This window comes from Nelumbo lutea, chromosome 5 (assembly GCF_056320005.1).
Source record: "Nelumbo lutea isolate HS-2025 chromosome 5, American lotus-T2T, whole genome shotgun sequence".
NCBI classification, from domain to species: domain Eukaryota; kingdom Viridiplantae; phylum Streptophyta; class Magnoliopsida; order Proteales; family Nelumbonaceae; genus Nelumbo; species Nelumbo lutea.
The window spans coordinates 57072352-57091221 of record NC_142688.1 but is presented as its reverse complement, the minus strand read 5'-3'; the positions used below and the strand labels follow the sequence as shown (position 1 = coordinate 57091221).

Here is an 18870-nt window from a genome sequence, read left to right as displayed (position 1 = left end):
AGCTCGGTGGCAGCTCTTTCAAGAAGAAGAAGGTCTGATTCAGCCATCAAGAGATAACCAGCAGACCTCCAAACACTGTGTACCCGATTGGAGTAGCTTCCTAGTTAGGGATTCCAGATTCCCAACAATAGGTGCCCTAAAGAGAGCAAAACACAATCCACATTAACTAAAGGGGCCTTTTTATGAACACTATATATGCAGCAGTGAACACCCCACTATCACCAAGTAAGAACCACTTCAGGAGCAGTCCGTATAGGTCCAAGAAGCAACTGAACTGAAGTAAGAACTCGTGCCACTTAGTCCAAAAAGGTTTCGGCCACTTGACAGTCCAACAAGATGAGAAACCAACACAGAAATCTCTGAGTTAAATCAGGTTGACCACAGCTGAACAGATTTAGAGGTGTTTCGAACACTCTAACAGCCCCCCCAAATCAGAAATATAACCGAGAAATAACTGAAGCAACTTACAGTTTTATCAATCTCTGATTTGAGCTCCAAATCAGGCCGAACGTCCTCTCTGATTCTTCCTGGTCACTGAACTATTCTCCAAGTGATTAGAGTCTTGGGCACCCTCCAATGACCTCCAAGAATCAGGAGAATGAGTCTAAACTTCCAGCCCTAGAACACCCTCATGCAGTCGGCTGGACTATACCCACACGGGAGCCACGCCAAGCTCAGGCCTGCTCTGATACCAAGTTGAAAAACAGCCCTTCGAAGTATGGGACTGTGTAAGATTAGATGAAAAACCAAAAAAGGCAAACAGCTGAAAAGATTGATGAAGATGGAGAGAGAGAGCTGGTGGCAAGAAGGTTAGAGGATGAGAGGTTCGAACTAATCTCCCCCTCTAACACTCTAATACAATTTTATTAAGTTAGTTCTTGAATAATTACAAGAGAGGCCCTTGGTTGGGCAAGAAATTACAAAAACACAGCATAGAAAAGAACGTTAATATAACATAGAATAACATGAAGAAGTGCCTTAAGCCAGATTATTTCACTACATACTGAAGACATGGCTATGTACTCGGCTTTTGTAGATAACTTGGAAACCGTTTGTTGTTTCTTGCATTTCTAGGAAATCAAAGAATCACCAAGGAATATACACCAGCCAGTAGTAGAGCGATGATTGTCAGAACAACCTGCACAATCAACATCTACATAAGCTCGGAGCTGTGTGGATGAAGAGGATGAGAAAAATAAGCCATGTGATAGTGTACCCTGTACATAATGAATAATTCGGAGAACTGTAGAATAGTGAGGCTAACGTGGAGCATAATCAAAATGACTCACAATCTGAACCACATAGGAAATGTCAGGTCTAGTCATGGTTAGGTAGATAAGACTACCTACAAGTTGTCGATACAGGGTAACATCAGGAAGAAGATTACTCTCATCTTTACTCAACTTACAGTTAAGCTCCAAAGGTGTATCTACATGTTTAGAGTCAGTCAAATGGCAAGACACCAAATCAGAAGCATATTTTTGTTGGTTGACAAAGTAACCCCAATGACATTTTTAAATTTTGAGTCCAAGAAAGTGTGCTACTGGCCCAAGATCTTTCATTTTGAAGGAATTACTAAGCAGAAGTTTGAGTTTGTTAACACCATCCACATCATCTCCAGTAATAAGGATGTCATCAACATAGACCTAAAGAAGAGTCAATCCCTAAGCCCGTTTGAGAGTGAAGAGAGAGTAGTTTGAAGCACTCTACTAAAAACCAGCCTCCAACACTATTGTACGGAAGCTATCAAACCAAGTTCTTAAGGCCATATAGAGATTTCTTCAGTTTACACACCAACTGAGGATTGTCACAATAGACAAGAGGTGGTTTCATATAAACTGTCTCCTGTAACTCTCCATGGAGGTAGGCATTCTTAACATCCATCTGGTGAATTGTCCACTGTTTGAGAGCAGTAATGGCTAGTAGCAAACGAATTGTTGTCATTTTGGCCACAGGTGCAAAAGTTTCACCATAGTCAATTCCATACTCTTGCTTGTAGCCTTGAGCAACCAAACGGACCTTATATCTGTCCAGAGTTCCATCAGATTTGAGTTTTACAGTGTAAACCCACCGACTACCAATTATGGAGGCATCCGGGGGAGGAGAGACAAGATCCCATGTATCATTCTCCAATAAAGCCTAAACCTCTGCATCCAACGCTAAACTTCTACAGCCTAGCTGTAAGACTTAGGAATATTTGTGGATGACAAAACAGCTGAGAATGAGCTATGACTCGAAAAGAAGCCATAGCGATTAGGTGGACGAGAAATACGAGATGACTGATGCAAAGGAATAGATGAAGGTAAATCCTCAGGAGAAGAATCTGCACTTACAGTAGTGGTGGGTGGAGAGGAATGACCAGTCACTGTTGCTTGAGGTGGAAGAGGCATAGGCAATGGGCAACCTGGATGCTTCTTGAAATACGTCTAAAGAGACTGACGAGAAGGAGAATCACCTGTAGATCCAAAGTCATGAAGAACAGAAACGGATGGTGCAGTTAATTTACAAATATGTTTAAAGAATAAAAGATTCTCAAGAAAGATGGCATTGCGAGAAATTCACAACCAACGGACTTTGGGATCATAACAGAGAAACCCCTTGTGTTCCGTACTATATCCCATGAAAGCACATATAGCTGATTGAGTTGTTAGCCTTTTGCATTCATGGGGAGGGAGATGGACAAAGCAAACACATCCGAAGACATGAAGTATGGATAGGTTTGGTGGACGATGAAATAAGGACTAATGGGGAGAAGAATTTTCAAGAATAGGAGTAGGAAGACTATTGATGAGATGAACAACAATGCGGATCACCTCCACCCAGAAGGTAAGGGGAGCATGAGAATCTTGTATCAAGGATCTCATCATACTAGCAATGTGACGGTTCTTGCGCTCCAATACTCCATTCTGTTGAGGAGTACCAGGACAAGATCTCTGAGACTGAATGCCATGTTGTTTAAGATAGGTTTGAAACTCACCATCATAGTACTCTCCCCCTGAATCTGACCTCAAAATATTTATGATGCTTTGAACTGGGTCATTACCATGGCATGAAAGTTCTTAAACATGGAGAAGACTTATGATTTCTTTCGATGAAAGCAAACCCATGTGTAATGAGTACAATCATCAATAAATAACACAAAGTACTTAGAACCCAAGCGTGAAATAACTGGAGATGACCACACATCACTATGAATGAGATAAAAAGGTGTAGGTGCATGTACAGTAGAAGATGGAAAAGGTAAAACATTACTTTTACTATAGCAGAAAGTAAACAAGATTTATTAACATTTTTTACTGAAGAAGTATTCAAAGGCAAACAACCAAAGGAAAATAAATAATACAAATTTTTAGCATGAGTGTGACTCAAACATCTATGCCATAAATGCCACACATTATTACAGGAAGAAATAGAAGAACCGGGTGTAACGGATAACAAACAAGAATCTGGTGAAGATCTCTTAGTCTCGAATTCCAGAGCAAACAACCTCCCAAGCCTACACCCCTTCCCCTTCAGCTCCCCAGTGTGTTGGTCCTGAATAAAACAACCATCACGAGTAAATAAGACATTAATACCATCATCAACAAGTTGCCCAACAGATATTAAACTAGTAGTCAATTTAGGTACAAAGAAAGTTTTGGGAAGATGAAAGGGTTTGGTCTTAGTAGTGGATAAGAATAAATCATTAAAACCATATACAGGTAGAGAATCACTATTAGCAATAATAGTATGGTTGTCAAAGGTTCTAGGTTTAGGAGACTGACCGAAGGAGGCCCCAGTCATGTGATTTGAGGCCTCGGAACCAATAATCCACAGGTGACAAGGAGATGAACACAAAAAAGTAGACTTACCAGCCAGTCCAAAAGCAGAAGAAATAGCTGAAGACATAAGCTCATGAATCTTTTCTTCAGTCAGATTTCCCTAGGCATCTGGTTTGTGAGCTGATGATGAGGTGGCAGTATCAGTAGAAATAGATTCGGTTGAGGCCTAATAAGCCTTATGTTGTCCTTTCTTGGGAGGCCTAGTCGGGCATTCCACTATGTGTCATTGTTTGCAGTAGGTACAAAAGTTTTTCATCTTGCAATGGGATGCCACGTGACCAAATTCTTTGCATTCATAACACTACAACTTCGAAAAGTCTTTCTTACCCTTTTGTTTGGTGGCTAAAAACACAGTATCAATCCCATGTTCCTTCTTCTGATCTAGTGCAGATAAAGTAAGAAGACGAGTTTCCTCCCGTAACAACTCTCCAAGGATTGCATCAAGTTCAGGCACTGGTTCTCTGTAAGAATGTTGGAGCGTAGAGTTTCATAATCAGACCTGAGGTGCATCAAAAAGTGCATAGTCTTTCTCTTAGTGAGATGCTTCTTCATAGTCTTCACACAACAATCTGTAGATAGATCCCCAAAGTAAGCCAATTCGTATTCAATCCATAGATTTACAAATCCTACATAGTATTCCTGAATCTGCTTCTCCCCTTGAACATAGGAGAAGATATCAATTAATCTAATATTGCCTAGACATATTCGATTGCTGACATACCTTTTCTAGGTATTTGAACATGTCATGGGCAGATTTGAGACCTCTCATCAGAATACTGACATCCAATGAGATAGACCCAAGTATCCATGAGGTAACCTGAGCATTCTCGGTTCTCCACTGTATCAGCCCTTTGACATCACTGGCGTCAGGTATGGAAGTGGAACCGTCAATGTAACCCCACATACCTTTCCATTCAACAAAATACTGAAAATTGAATTTCCAGAGAGCATAGTTGCTCCCATCGAATTTAACAGAAACAAATTCATTCTTTTCCAGAGCCATAATGAAAAGGAAACAAGTAAAGATTGATCGAATCAAGCAATGAAGCAGTAATCAAGCTGTGTGAGTCAAAGAAACTGATAATAGAACCTCTTATAGTCACCAGAAATTGTCCAAGTTCCAACAAATGGAGAAAACTTGAAACACAGCCCAGAAAAGGAAAGTCTGGGTGCAGCCGCCCAAAAAGAGATGTATAGATCTCTCTCAAAACTACTTAGATCTCAATGAAAGTTTCAAAATATGATGAGAGGGCCTAGGCGACACTTCCTTTCAACTCTTACTGCAAATTGATGTCGTACGAGAGACATCTAATGAAATCTCTCTCCTTGGATGCGCAAAACACAGAGAACATGTCTCTGGAGAGATCGAAACAATCTAGAGTCAATCGGCAATTATTAAAGTTGTCAAATGATCAAAAAGAAGGAGAAAAGGATGAAAGAGCAGTCTGCTCTGATATCATGTCAGTTCGTGAGAAAGTAAAAGAGCAAGGAAAGAGACAGAGGTTCAGATCTGTTACGATTGATCAATCTGATCGAACCAACCTAGAAAAGAGATATTAATAGTAATCTTATGTAAAATGGACAAGATTGTCCTTACAAAGTGAATAAAAGAACTGTACACTAAAGTACACACCTATTACAGTACAAGAAAGAAAAATAAGTATAGTAGAATTACAAAACTACCCTTCAGTAGTTCTTCTACACTTCCTCCTCATGAAAGCACTAAGCTAACAGCTCAATCAGCTGTGTGTATTCATGGGATATAGTATGGAACACAAGGGATTTCTCTATTATGATCCCAAAGTCTGAGAATTGCATTTCTCGTAATGTCATTTTTCTTGAGAACCTTTCATTCTTTGAACATATTAGTAAATTGCCTACACCATTCTTTTCTGTTCTGCAACATTTTGGCTCTACAGGTTGTCCTCCTCCCACATTTCGGCCACTTTAGGTTTATTTCAGGAAGCATCCAACTCACCCGTTGTCTATACTTCCTCCACCTCCAACACCAATGACTAGTCATTCCTCTCCATCCATCACTATTGTAAGTTCCTCTTCCCATCCTGTTGATTTGCCTTCATCTGTTCCTTTGTGTCGGTCATCTCATGTTTCTCGTCCACCTGACTGCTATGGCTTCTTTTCTAGCCATAGCTCCTTCTCAGTTGTTTTGTCATCCATAGATATTCCCAAGTCTTACAACCAGGTTGTAGCAGTTAAGCATTGGAAAAATGATATGGACTAAGAGGTTCAGGCTTTATTGGAGAATGATACCTGGGAGCGTGTCACTCCTCCCTCAAATACCTTCATCTGGGTTTACACAGTGAAACTTAAATTAGACGGCACTCTAGATAGATATAAGGCCCAGTTTGTTGCTCAAGGCTACAAGCAAGAAAATGGAATTGACTATGATGAGACCTTTGCTTCAATGGCTAAAATGACAATAGTCCGTTTACTCTTGGCCATTACTGCTATTAGACAATGGACAATCCATCAATGGATGTCGAGAATGCCTTTCTCCATGGGTATTTACAAGAAATAGTTTACGTGAAACCACCTCCCGGCTACTGTGATGATCCTCTTATGGTGTGTAAACTGAAGAAATCTTTATATGGTCTTAAACAAGCTCCACGAGCTTGGTTTGACCGCTTCCATACAGTGGTGTTGGAGGTTGGTTTTCAACAAAGTGCTTCAGATTACTCTCTTTTCACTCTCAAGCGAGCACAGGGGTTGACTCTTCTCTTGGTATATGATGATGATATACTTATCACTGGAAATGATGTGGATGGCATTAACAACTTGAAGCTCCTTCTCACCAACTCCTTCAAAATGAAGGATCTTGGGCCTGTCACCTATTTTCTTAGGCTTGAAATTCAGCGGTGTCCTCAAGGTTATTTTGTTAGCCAACAAAAACATGCCTCTAATTTGGTGACACTTGCTCACTTGATTGATTCTAAACAAGTGGATACACATTTGGAGCTTAACCGTAAGCTAAGCAAGGATGAGGGTGAGCTTCTCCCTGATGCTACTTTATATCAGCAGCTTGTAGGTAGCCTTATCTACCTAACTATGACTAGACCAGACATTTCCTATGCAGTCCAGCTTGTGAGTAGTTTGTATCCCACTTCTCTGCAGTTCTCCGAATCATCCGTTATGTCAAGAGCACTCTATCTCATGGCTTGTTTTTCTCATCTTCATCCTCCACCCAACTTCGAGCTTATGCAGATGCAGATTGGGTAGGTTGTCCTGACACTTTTCATTCCACTACTGGTTGGTGTATATTTCTTGGTGATTCTCTAATTTCTTGGAAATGCAAGAAACAACAAACCATTTCCAAGTCATCTACGAAAGCAGAGTATAGAGCAATGTCCTCGGTATGTACTGAAATAGTTTGGCTCGAGAATTCTACTTCATGACTTGAACATTGATCACTCATCTGCAGTTCTCCGAATCATCCGTTATGTCAAGAGCACTCTATCTCATGGCTTGTTTTTCTCATCTTCATCCTCCACCCAACTTCGAGCTTATGCAGATGCAGATTGGGCAGGTTGTCCTGACACTTTTCATTCCACTACTGGTTGGTGTATATTTCTTGGCGATTCTCTAATTTCTTGGAAATGCAAGAAACAACAAACCATTTCCAAGTCATCTACGAAAGCAGAGTATAGAGCAATGTCCTCGGTATGTACTGAAATAGTTTGGCTCGAGAATTCTACTTCATGACTTGAACATTGATCACTCATCTGCCATCCCTCTATTTGCTGACAACATGAGTGCGATCAAGATTGCATCCAACCCGGTATTTCATGAGTGCACTAAACATATTGAGGTGGATTGCCACTTCATTCGTGATCTTCTCCTTGCAGGTCACATCTCTCTCCCACATGTCTCCTCAGGTCTACAGCTTGCAGCCTCTTCACCAAAGCTATGACCAAAGCCTGGCATAATTTTCTTATAGACAAATTGATGCTTATCCCCCAACATCAGTTTGAGGGGGAGTGTAAACAAGATGGAGGAAAGTTATGTAAATTTATCTTTCTCTCTTGTATTTTAGTAGGCGTGTACATTAGTGTACATCTTCTTTAATTCTTTTGTAAGGAAAAACTTGTCCATTCATATTTCTTTAATATAAATATTCTCCTTTTGGGCTGGTTCAATCAGATCGATCAATCCTAACAGATTTGGACTTTTGGCTATCCTCTTGTCTCTTCACTTTCTCAAGAACTAACAGTATGGACCCATTATTCTTGATTGCCTTACCAAACCCATTAAGAAGGAATCAGAAGAAAAACCAGGCTCAAGCATATCAAACAACATAACAGTAGTTCACTGATGTTGCTTCTACCAGGGATGATTCTTCTACATCCTTAGATGAGGACAAGATATATCAGCTTACATCATCTTCTATTTCTTCTACCTTTTCTGCTATTAGATTAAATGGTAAGTTCCTGGGATACTATTATTGACTCTAGTGCCTTCTGGTAACCCACCAATTTTGTCCATTCCCCATCACAAACATATTATTACTACTAATTGTGATAAACCAGACATCATTAATCATACTAATTTGTCTCCTTCACTTTTTCCTACTACCAATCCTCTGGATTAAGTGTTCTTTTTGTTGGAGACTGTCTTGCTCCAAGGAATTTTTTTTTTCTTTTTTTCTTTGAAATTATAGATATGATTTTTGTACAGCATTATAAATAGATAATGTATATTCTTTTCTATTAAAATAAGTTTTTTTTAATTATATATATGGATGTGTTCGTGTGTGTGTGTGTGTACGTGTGGTAGTTACAAAGAACCACAATTGCATGGTTTGAGAAGAAAGAAATAGATCTAACCAAGTGATGGAAGTTAAAGGATGCCACAAGTATCATTTACTCCATATGTCTCATGCATCCTTCAATCTAAAATGGAGAACAAGGTTTTTCTACCACAAAATAAGTCAATGTACCACAGCCACAGATTCGAATTAAATAACAAATGGTAGTGAAGGACATACGTATTACACTTTAGAACATTTTAAAATCTAAAATAATAGATTTTCAACCTAGAAGGAAACTTATGAATATTTAGTATCAGATAAATTATGCAAATTATGAAATGAAAAGAAAAGGTTAGAAATATCTAACCTGTCCACCAAAATTGAAAATAACTAACTTCATATTATCTGCTATTCCAAGCTCCTTCCTCAACTGTTCCCAAATGAAAATAAGAATAACAAATTGTATAATCAACCACACTCTGGAAGAGCATTAATATTGTCTCATGACCATACCTCTGATCGAGATTTATGCAACCTCCTCACAAGGGGCACATCAACAACATCATGAAAAGCAGGCACTGCAATACCATGAGATAAATTACATTCCACAATAGATAAATAAGTTTATAAAAATTCCAAGAAAAATAAAATCACCAATATTAAGTTCTTGAGCTAACATACTTGGGCAGTATCCTGGGAGGCAGATGACAAACTCACAGTGAGAATAATCTTCAGCTATCTATACAAATAAACAACACCATGTTTAGCATGAGTGTGAAATACCAAAGGAAGAATTTTATAACTAACAAAAAAGAAAGAACCTAACTGGAATGTCGGAAGGAAATATTCTTCAAGAAAACAAAAACACGTAAAATATGGGGAATGATTTAGGTACATCCCAATTTTGAAAAGGTGGCATGCCGCGAATCATTATTCAAAAGTTCATTTTTTCGAGAGAAAAAAATCCCTTTATAATGGTTTTTGACATTGCAAAAAGTAGTTAGTCCTTCAATGTTATCAGAACCTGTAAACCAACACACAACAATTCAGCATGTCATCTAATCAGCCTGAGATTTGGAGGGTCTCTTGTACTCTTGTTTAACTTTAAAATGTCAAAAATTCAAGCTGATCCAATGATTGGATTAGAAGAACTAAAGTCTTGGATTTCTCCCAAGAAGTGAGACTGTTGACAAGAACAATCTTCTCCCCCATCATTCTCTTAGTCTTCTTCTATGATTTGGTTGAGGATTGATGAAAGACATCTGCATCATCTTATCACCAGGAGTATTTCCAGTCTATCAAAGATGAGATGTATCCAAATGATGCAGATGGCTTTCATCAATACTTGGCCAAACCTCAGAAGAAGACACCCAAGAAAACAATGGCAATCAAGTCAACAGGCTAACTTCTGTCCAGTGATTGCAGACCCAAATCCTCTCAATTTGAACATTGGATGGAACTGAAATTTGGATATATTGAATCTTAAGTGTAGAAGAGATCCTCTAAAATTCTAGTTAATCAGAATATAGGAAGCCTTTCATCAAGGGAGTTTAATGTTGCTTGGTTTCTAGGACTGTCAACCACTAGTAAAGTCAATATTTAACATTTAAATAATTGGCCCACAGATAGGATCACCTCATAAAGTACTTAGTGAATTGCATCATTATTTAGTGAATTAGAGTAGTAGTTCCTGTCATGGAAAACTGAGGTCAGTTTCGTTTTTTCTTCCCATTGCATCTCTAATATAAGGGTATTTTGGGGATTAGAATGGATAGATTCTGATGTCTTTTAGATGTTCTGAATGGCCAGAGGTAATTTAGGTAGTTAATATCAATGTTTTATAAGGCTTAGGAAGCTACAAAAGATCCTAATCACTATTCACGCTACTGCTTATCTTATTATTACTGAGTTGTTTCAATTTACAGAAATAAAGGAATTAAGTTTCTTCTATTGTTCTTGCTAGTTGATTGCTATTGAGAATTGCAGTGTTTGAGTATCTAGCTGGACTCAAACTCAGATTTTGATTTCACGATACAGCATATTTTGAGTGATGATGTTCTTAGTCTTTACTCTGCTTATGCTCTTGTTCAAAGGGAGGAGAGTAGAAGAATTGCCAATGATAGCAACTCATGTTCCTGAACACCTCTGCTTTAGCCACTAATAAAGCTAAAAGGTAGTTCTAGGGCTCATTCCGAGGAGGTGAATGAGCAAGTGTGTATGATTATTGCAAGAATCCAAAACACACTAGAGAGAGATTTTGGAAGTGACATATGAAGTTAAAACCAGCACACTTCCTTTTTCCTTTTCGAATTGCAATAGGAAGGTCGAGGTCAAGAGGACCGTTGTTAATTCTAAGCTTCCTATTACTACTGTCACTGAGCCTGACCTCAACCTTCCTATTGCAATTTGAAAAGGAAAAAGAAAGTATGTTGCTTATTAGAAACTGAGTTATATTTATTTGTTGATAGTTAGTTATGCAACAGGACAAATAGGTCCTTTTATTTGTTTCTTTCTTGTGTTTGTCTTTTACTTAAGTGGGGGTATATTTGTAATTTGTCATTTTCATTTAAAATATAAACAGTGTTTCTTTCATTGTTCTACTACATTTCCTTATCTTCAACAATGAAATTTTGTAATACCAATCAAAAATATGGAAAGAACACAAGACATCCGTTTCAATACACATCAAAATTAAAGAAGGTTTAACCTGCCAAATGATGGAATGATAATTACATCCAGAAGCCATGACATATTCTGAATAGATGAAGTCCCAACTGTACAAGTAAAAAATAAAAATAAAAAGAAATTAATGGCAGATGAAGTTAAATGTCATAAGTTGAATAGAATAATGCCAAGTTGTTATCTTAAAAAAATGACAATAATGGCAGACTTAGATTTAAAGGCCACAAGGAACTAATGCATAAACGAGTTTCACAAATAAGCACATTAAAATATAAAGGTGAACAAAATCTCAATAACCTAACCAGATTTGGTTAAAATTTGTTTTCTTTGATGTAGAGCAAATCATGGTTTGCCATATCAACAAGATTTGGAAAACTTTCACAAAATCTCCCTATTTTACTAGGGGCTGACTAGAAAAATCATCAAATGTTTTTAAATCTTTTCCTAAAAAAAACATATGGGGATCTGGTGATTGGATGGTTGGTTTACTATTTTTATATGATTCACTAAGTTACAAAAGAAAAGAAAAAATGCATACATCTCTGCAACTACACTTCTTTTATAGCTTCCCCTTGACTATCACCCAACCGATGTTTAGGATCAATTGGTGAATCAATTGGCTTCACTCCTAGTTTGTGTGTGTCCTCTAACAAATCTAGGACATATTTCCTTTAAGAAAAAAAGATTCCTTCCTATGAGCAGGCAACTTCAATCCCAAGGAAATAATGTAAGGGACCCAGATCTTTTACCTCAAACTAAGAGGCTAAAAATTCCTTTAGCTTCTGTATTTCAGTTTTCCAATCACTTGTGACTATGTCATCAGCATACACAATTAAAACTACAATTTTTCCTTTCCCTTTCTTTACAAACAATGTATGATCTAACTGACATTGTTTAAAACCCATCTGCTGCATAGCCAAATGAAACCTATTAAACCATGCCCAAGGTGACTACTTTAACCCATATAATGATTTTTTTTTTTAAATGCACAACTTTTACTCACTATCTTTGGCACAGAAGCCAAGAGGTTGAGTCATGTACACCTCCTCCTCTAAATCATCATTCAAGAATGCATTTTTTATGTCCAATTGGTTAAGATCCAAATCATAATTAGCTACAAGAGAAAGGAGGACCCTGGTAGAGTTCATCTTGGCTATTGGGGCAAAGGTTTCTACATAGTCCACTCCATACACTTGAGTAAATCCCTTTTCCACCAATCTGGCTTTGTACCTTTCCACTATACCATTGGCCCTATGCTTCACATAGAACACCCACTTGCATCCCACTAGTTATTTTCCTTTGAGAAGATCAACTAACTCCCAAGTGTCATTTTTGTGCAAGGCATTAATTTCTTCCATCATTGCATTTGTCCATTCAGGTGTGGATAAAGCTTCTACCACATTCTTAGGGATAAAAATGCTATCAATGGAGGTAAGAAACACATGAAATGAAGGTGAAATATGATATTAGGAAACAAAGTGAGAGATAGGATGATTAGTAGTACAAAATCAAACACCCTTTCTCTTACAAATAGAAATCTAAATCATCAATATCAAGAGGGTCATGCATATCAATAAGAACAAGGGTACCCGGATAAGGAGGATCTGCCTCTAGAGAGTCTAATGATGTTGGTAGCATAGTTTTACGCTCCACAGTTCAACTTTACTAGCCCTTGTGGTGTCGAAGAAAGACACGGAATTAGGGAGGATAAGGAAGAGGAGGAAGTTAAACCTGAACGTGTTTCTCCTCAACCCTAATCTCCACTTAGGAGAAACAGGGAAGAAATGTTCATTTTTAAAAAAAGATACATCCATGGAGACATATTACTTGCGATAAGTAGGATCAAAACACCAATAGCCCTTTTAAGACAAAGGGTAACCAAGAAATACACACGGGATAGCACGAGGGTCAAGCTTACCACAAGTAGGAGCCAAGTCATGAACGAAACAATGACATCCAAAGACACACATTGGGTGAGAAAACAAGGGGGCCATAGGGAACAAAACTAGATGTGGGGCCTTATAGTCTAGCAATCAATATGGCATATGATTGATAAGATATGCAGCACACATAACATCCATCTAGAAATGTTTGGGAACACGCATATGTAATAATAATCCACGAGCTACCTTAAAAAGGTGACGTTTTTTCTCTCAGCCACACCATTTTGTTGAAGTGTTCTTGTTTGCCGAACTGAACCTGTTGAGAGAGCTGAGAAGAAGAAGAAGAAGAAGAGGAAGAAGAAGAGAGGAGAGTCTGATGTGTTCGAATGGGCACTGTTCATCAGCCGGCCTGTTCACTAATATAAGAGCAATACATAATTTAAATGAAAGGACCAGGATGCCCCTGATTAGTGATGGGACACCCAGTCTAATAAAACACAAGATACAATTAGGCCCAGTTACTAAGGCCCATTAACTAAAGACTCTAATACCCAGCCCAGACAAGAGAATAACAACATATCAGCCGAACCAACACTCCCCCTCAAGCTAAGCAGGGATGTCAATCATGTTTAGCTTGCCCAGTAAGTCCAAAAATTTCACTATGGTTAGCCCTTTAGTTAAAACATCTGCAATTTGCATCTCTGAGGGAGTGTAAGGAATGCAGAGTTCTCCTGTGACTATTCTTTCTCTAACAAAATGGCAGTCTATCTCAATATGTTTTGTTCTATCATGTTGCACTGGGTTATTTGCAATGTTGATAGCAGCCTTGTTGTCGCAGTACAACTTGAGAGGACACCCAGTCTTCACTCCCAGTTCACCAAGAAGAATTTTAAGCCACAACAGTTCCACAATACCATGAGCCATAGCTCGATATTCTGCCTCTTCACTAGACCTTGCAACAACATTATGTTTTTTACTTCTCCATGTAACTAGATTTCCCCTAGAAAAATGCAGTAACCAGAAGTCGACTTTCTATCACCCACAAAACCAGCCCAATCTGCATCAGTATATCCTTCAACTTAAATTCTATTGTTTTTTCTGAACAGAATCCCTTTCCCAGGGCAAGACTTCAAATATCTGAGAATTCTTTCTACAGCCTTCATGTGAGGAATTTTGGGATTGTGCATAAACTGGCTGACAACATGAACGACATAAGCAATGTCGGGACGAGTGAGGGACAAGTAAATTAACTTCCCCACTAACTTTTGGTATCTCTCCTTATCAGGGTAGTCCTCTCCCACTGACTCCTATAGACCATGATTCGGTTCTATTGGAGTATCTGCTAGCCTATACCCCAACATACCTGTCTCTTGTAGAAGGTCAAGGATGTATTTCCGTTGACATATATAGATGCCCTCTTTGGATCTAGCAACTTCAATCCCTAGGAAATACCTCAGTTGACCCAGGTCTTTGATTTCAAATTCAGCAGCTAGGACCTCCTTATCATCCCCAGTAATTACGATATCATCTACATAGACAATAAGAGTAGTAAGTTTCCCATTCCTCTTCTTTATAAATAGAGTATGATCTACCCCGCCTTGAGTATAACCACCTTTCTTCATGGCTCCACATAGCTTCTCAAACCAGGCACGAGGGGACTGTTTAAGGCCATATAGTACCTTTCTCAGTCTACACACCTTTCTGTCAAATTCATAACCTGGTGGAGGATCCATGAATACCTCCTCATGTAGATCACCATTTAAAAAAGCATTCTTCACTCCACAAGTTCGTCGAGTGAGAGTCGGGCCTATTTATGGCATAGTCGTTTAGGTCATCTTTCTTTTGAGTCGTTAAAAGTTATGTTCCCAAAGTTGTTTGAGTCCTTGTCAGTGAGTCAGTTACAGTGTCAAACTTGTCAGTTGAGTAAGCATTGTAGAAGCTCTTTACCTTTAAGAAATAAAAGATTTGAATTTCCCTTTCATATTGTTTATTCTGATGTTTGGGGCCCTGTTACTCTACCTACGGTGGTTGGCTATAAGTATTTTGTTACGCTGATTGATGATTACTCTCGAGACACTTGGGTTTATCCTATGCGATCTCGAGATGAAGTGCCACAAATTGTGAAAGATTTCCAACGCATGGTGTTCACTCAGTTCCAAACGGAAATTCATATTTTCCAATCGGACAATGCAAAGGAATATTTCCATAGTGATCTCACGAAGTTCTTTAATTCGAGTGGGTCACTTCAGCGAAGCTCTTGTGCCAGGACACCCCAACAAAATGGTGTGACTGAACGAAAAAATCGTCATCTACTCGAAGTTGCTCGTGGCTTGCTGATTTATATGAATGTGCCAAAACAGTTCTGGATGGATGCAGTATTGTGTGCGACATATATCATCAATCGCATGCCCTCTTGGCTACTAGAGCATAACGCCCCACATCAGCTCCTGTTCCCTACAGCCCCGCTGTCCACCATTCCGATGCGTGTTTTTGGGTGTCGTTTTGTCCACAACCTCTCACCTACTCGTGGTAAACTTGACCCTCGGGCTATTCCTTGTGTTTTTCTTGGTTACCCCTCATCTCAAAAGGGGTATCGTTGCTATGATCCCATTGCCCGCAAGTACTATGTTTCCATTGATGTCTCATTCTTTGAGAGTCAATCGTTCTTCTCAGTTTCTCCTCAGGGGGAGAGTAGGGTTGAGGAGAAACAGGCGACAACTCAGATTCAACTACCTCCTTTACCCGATCCTCCTCCGTTCCGAGTTTTCCATCATCGTCATAAGAGCCAACAGAGTTCAAGAGCCATGGAGCTGGACACTATGCAACCAACATTATCGGATTCACCCAAGGTAGATCCGCCTCATCAGCCAAGTACACTTGCTCCCATTGCTCCTTTAAATGTTGATTCACATGTCCCCAATGATCTTAATATTCCTATTGCTAAGAGAAAGGGTGTTAGATCTTGTACCACTAATCATCCTATCTCCAACTTTGTGTCCTATGAGCATGTTTCACCCTCGTACCGTGCCTTCCTCTCCTCTGTGGATAGTGTTCCCATCCCTAAGACCGTGGCAGAAGCTTTGTCAAAACCTGAATGGACAGATGCAATGCAGGAAGAAATTGATGCCTTACATAAAGATGGTACGTAGGAGTTGGTAGATCTTCCTGAAGGAAAGGAACCAGTGGGGTGCAAGTGGGTGTTCACAGTGAAACACAAAGCTGATGGAACTGTTGAAAGGTACAAGGCTAGACTGGTAGCAAGAGGCTTCACACAGGTATATGGAGTGGACTATGCAGAGACTTTTGCCCCTGTAGTGAAGATGAACTCCATCCGGATCCTCCTTTCCTTGGCAGCAAATCTTGACTGGGATCTTCACCAATTGGACATCAAGAATGCCTTCCTGAATGGTGACTTGGAAGAGGAGGTGTACATGACCCAACCCCCAGGGTTCTGTGCCAAAGGCAGTGAACAAAAGGTGTGCAGGTTGAAAAAGTCCCTATATGGATTGAAACAATCACCTCGGGCTTGGTTTAGTAAGTTCCATGTAGCAGCCCAACAAATGGGATTCAAACAATGCCAGTCAGATCATACCTTGTTTGTAAAAAGAGGTGAAGGTAAAATTGCAGCTCTTATTGTGTATGTAGATGACATAGTGATCACAGGAGATTGGGAGGCTGAAATCCAGAGACTAAAAAAATTCTTAGCCACTAAATTTGAGGTGAAGGATCTAGGCCCCTTACGATACTTCCTTGGAATTGAAGTTGCCCGCTCTCACAAGGGCATCTTTATTTCCCAACGGAAGTATGTACTAGATCTACTAGAAGATACAGGCAAGTTGGGGGTAAAACCATCTGATTCACCTATTGAACCTAATCACCATCTGGGAGACAGTCAGGGAGAGTTTTTGAAAGATGTAAAGATGTTCCGAAGACTCGTGGGGAGACTTCTGTATTTATCTATGACCAGGCCTAATATTGCCTATGCAGTGGGTGTCCTTACTCAATTCATGCACCGATGACAACTCACTTTGAGGCTGCAGAGAGGATCTTGAGATATCTCAAAAAGTTTCCTGGAGCTGGTTTGTTGTTCTAGAAACACAGTCACTTAAAAGTGGAAGTATATACTGATGCAGATTGGGCAGGAGCAGTCAATGACCGAAAGTCCACCAGTGGTTATTGTGCCTTTGTAGGAGGAAACCTTGTCACATGGAGAAGCAAAAAACAAAGTGTGGTGGCTAGATCCAGTGCTGAAGCAGAGTATAGAGCGATGGATCATGGGGTTGCGGAAATCATGTGGATAAGAAATCTGTTAGGTGAACTGGGTTTTGCAGTAAACAATCCTACTTCACTCTACTGTGACAATAAAGCAGCCATCAATATTGCTGCTAATCCAGTTCTGCATGATAGGGCGAAACACATTGAAGTGGACAAGCATTTTATCAGAGAGAAACTTGAAAGTGGAGAAGTGTGCACACCATATGTCAACTCGGAAGAGCAACTTGCAGATATCTTCACCAAAAGTCTTCATCATGTGCGGCACAAAGATTTGTGTGACAAGTTGGGCATGATTGACATCTATGCTCCAACTTGAGGGGGAGTGTTGGAATAATGTTAGAATAACTTAGTTGCAATTGTTAGGGCCTGTTTGTCCAAATTAAAGTGTTTTTTATTTCGTTTTTTATTTCTGTATGTCTGTTATTGTACTCAGGGGCACAAGGGTCTTTTCTCTTGTTATTTTCTGTCGCCCTATATATATTAAATAAACACTGGCGCCGCCAGTACTGTTGCATTGCAAACCCTCTCTTTTCTCCTCTCTTCTCTTCTCTTCTCTTCTCTCCTCTTTCACCTATCTCTGGCCGGCTACACTGTCAAGAGGCACCAAGTTGCTCTGCCTTCATTAATATCAAAATTCTCCGCAACAAAGCTATTCCTCTTACCAAATTTGTACAAATGTGGGCAAAGATCACATAGCTTTCCAATTTCAACCTAGTCATCATCCCAAAAGCTGATTGGAAATACATAACACTCACTCTATTGAGAATGTTTAGACAATGGTGTTTTTAGTCTTTTCCCCATCTCTTGTATTCTCTCTGTATTTGGGAGCCCAAGTAGGGTGTATAATTTTCTTGTTTCAAAATATAAAGTGATTTTGAGGGTGTGAACAGTAACAGACACACACCTCTCAACACATTCTTCTTCTTCTCCTCTCTTCTCTTTTCTTTTCTTTTCTTCTCAATACATACCTTTCCTGCTGATCCTCTCCCACAAGATGAACTGTTGATGTCAGACTGCCGCCAGATAGACCTGTTCATTTTTCCGGGCTTCGGGCCCAGCTTTACATTGTCTCAGGCTCGAGCTTCGGGCCAGGCCCATTAGAATTTTGACAAAAGTCAAGCCCGAATCCGGCCCGTGAACAGGTCTACCGCCAGATGACGCCAGCAGTCTATACAGGTGTTGGCGACAGTCAATGAATCCTACATGGTTTGATTCGCCCTGATTTTAAAGGATTTTTGGTATGACTCTTGTCCCTATTCAAAGCTTCTATGATTTTAGTGGTTTTTTCAAGGAGAAAATCGTAAAATTTCCATATATGATGTTGAGTCTTATACACCATGTTTAATAAGTTCTGCTGCAAAACCTAGACTATTCAGGTTGTTTTACACTTAGGGAATGACAGGAAAGTGGTCCTGTAATTTTCTAAGCATTGTGGTCGTTTTAA

The 18870-nt window shown here is 39.4% G+C and overlaps 1 protein-coding gene across 1 annotated transcript in view; it reads right to left on the bottom strand.

The window, feature by feature from the left end:
• Window positions 1–18870, bottom strand: part of LOC148852579 (L-arabinokinase-like) — a 138311-nt gene that overhangs the window by 99696 nt on the left and 19745 nt on the right. The window contains exons 8-11 of the mRNA XM_088945832.1: window positions 11294–11360; window positions 9268–9325; window positions 9100–9164; window positions 8954–9016 (exon numbers count right to left, since the gene is read on the bottom strand). Of these exons, the coding sequence (XP_088801958.1) occupies window positions 8954–9016; window positions 9100–9164; window positions 9268–9325; window positions 11294–11360 (253 nt within the window). The remainder of the gene's footprint in view (window positions 1–8953; window positions 9017–9099; window positions 9165–9267; window positions 9326–11293; window positions 11361–18870) is intronic.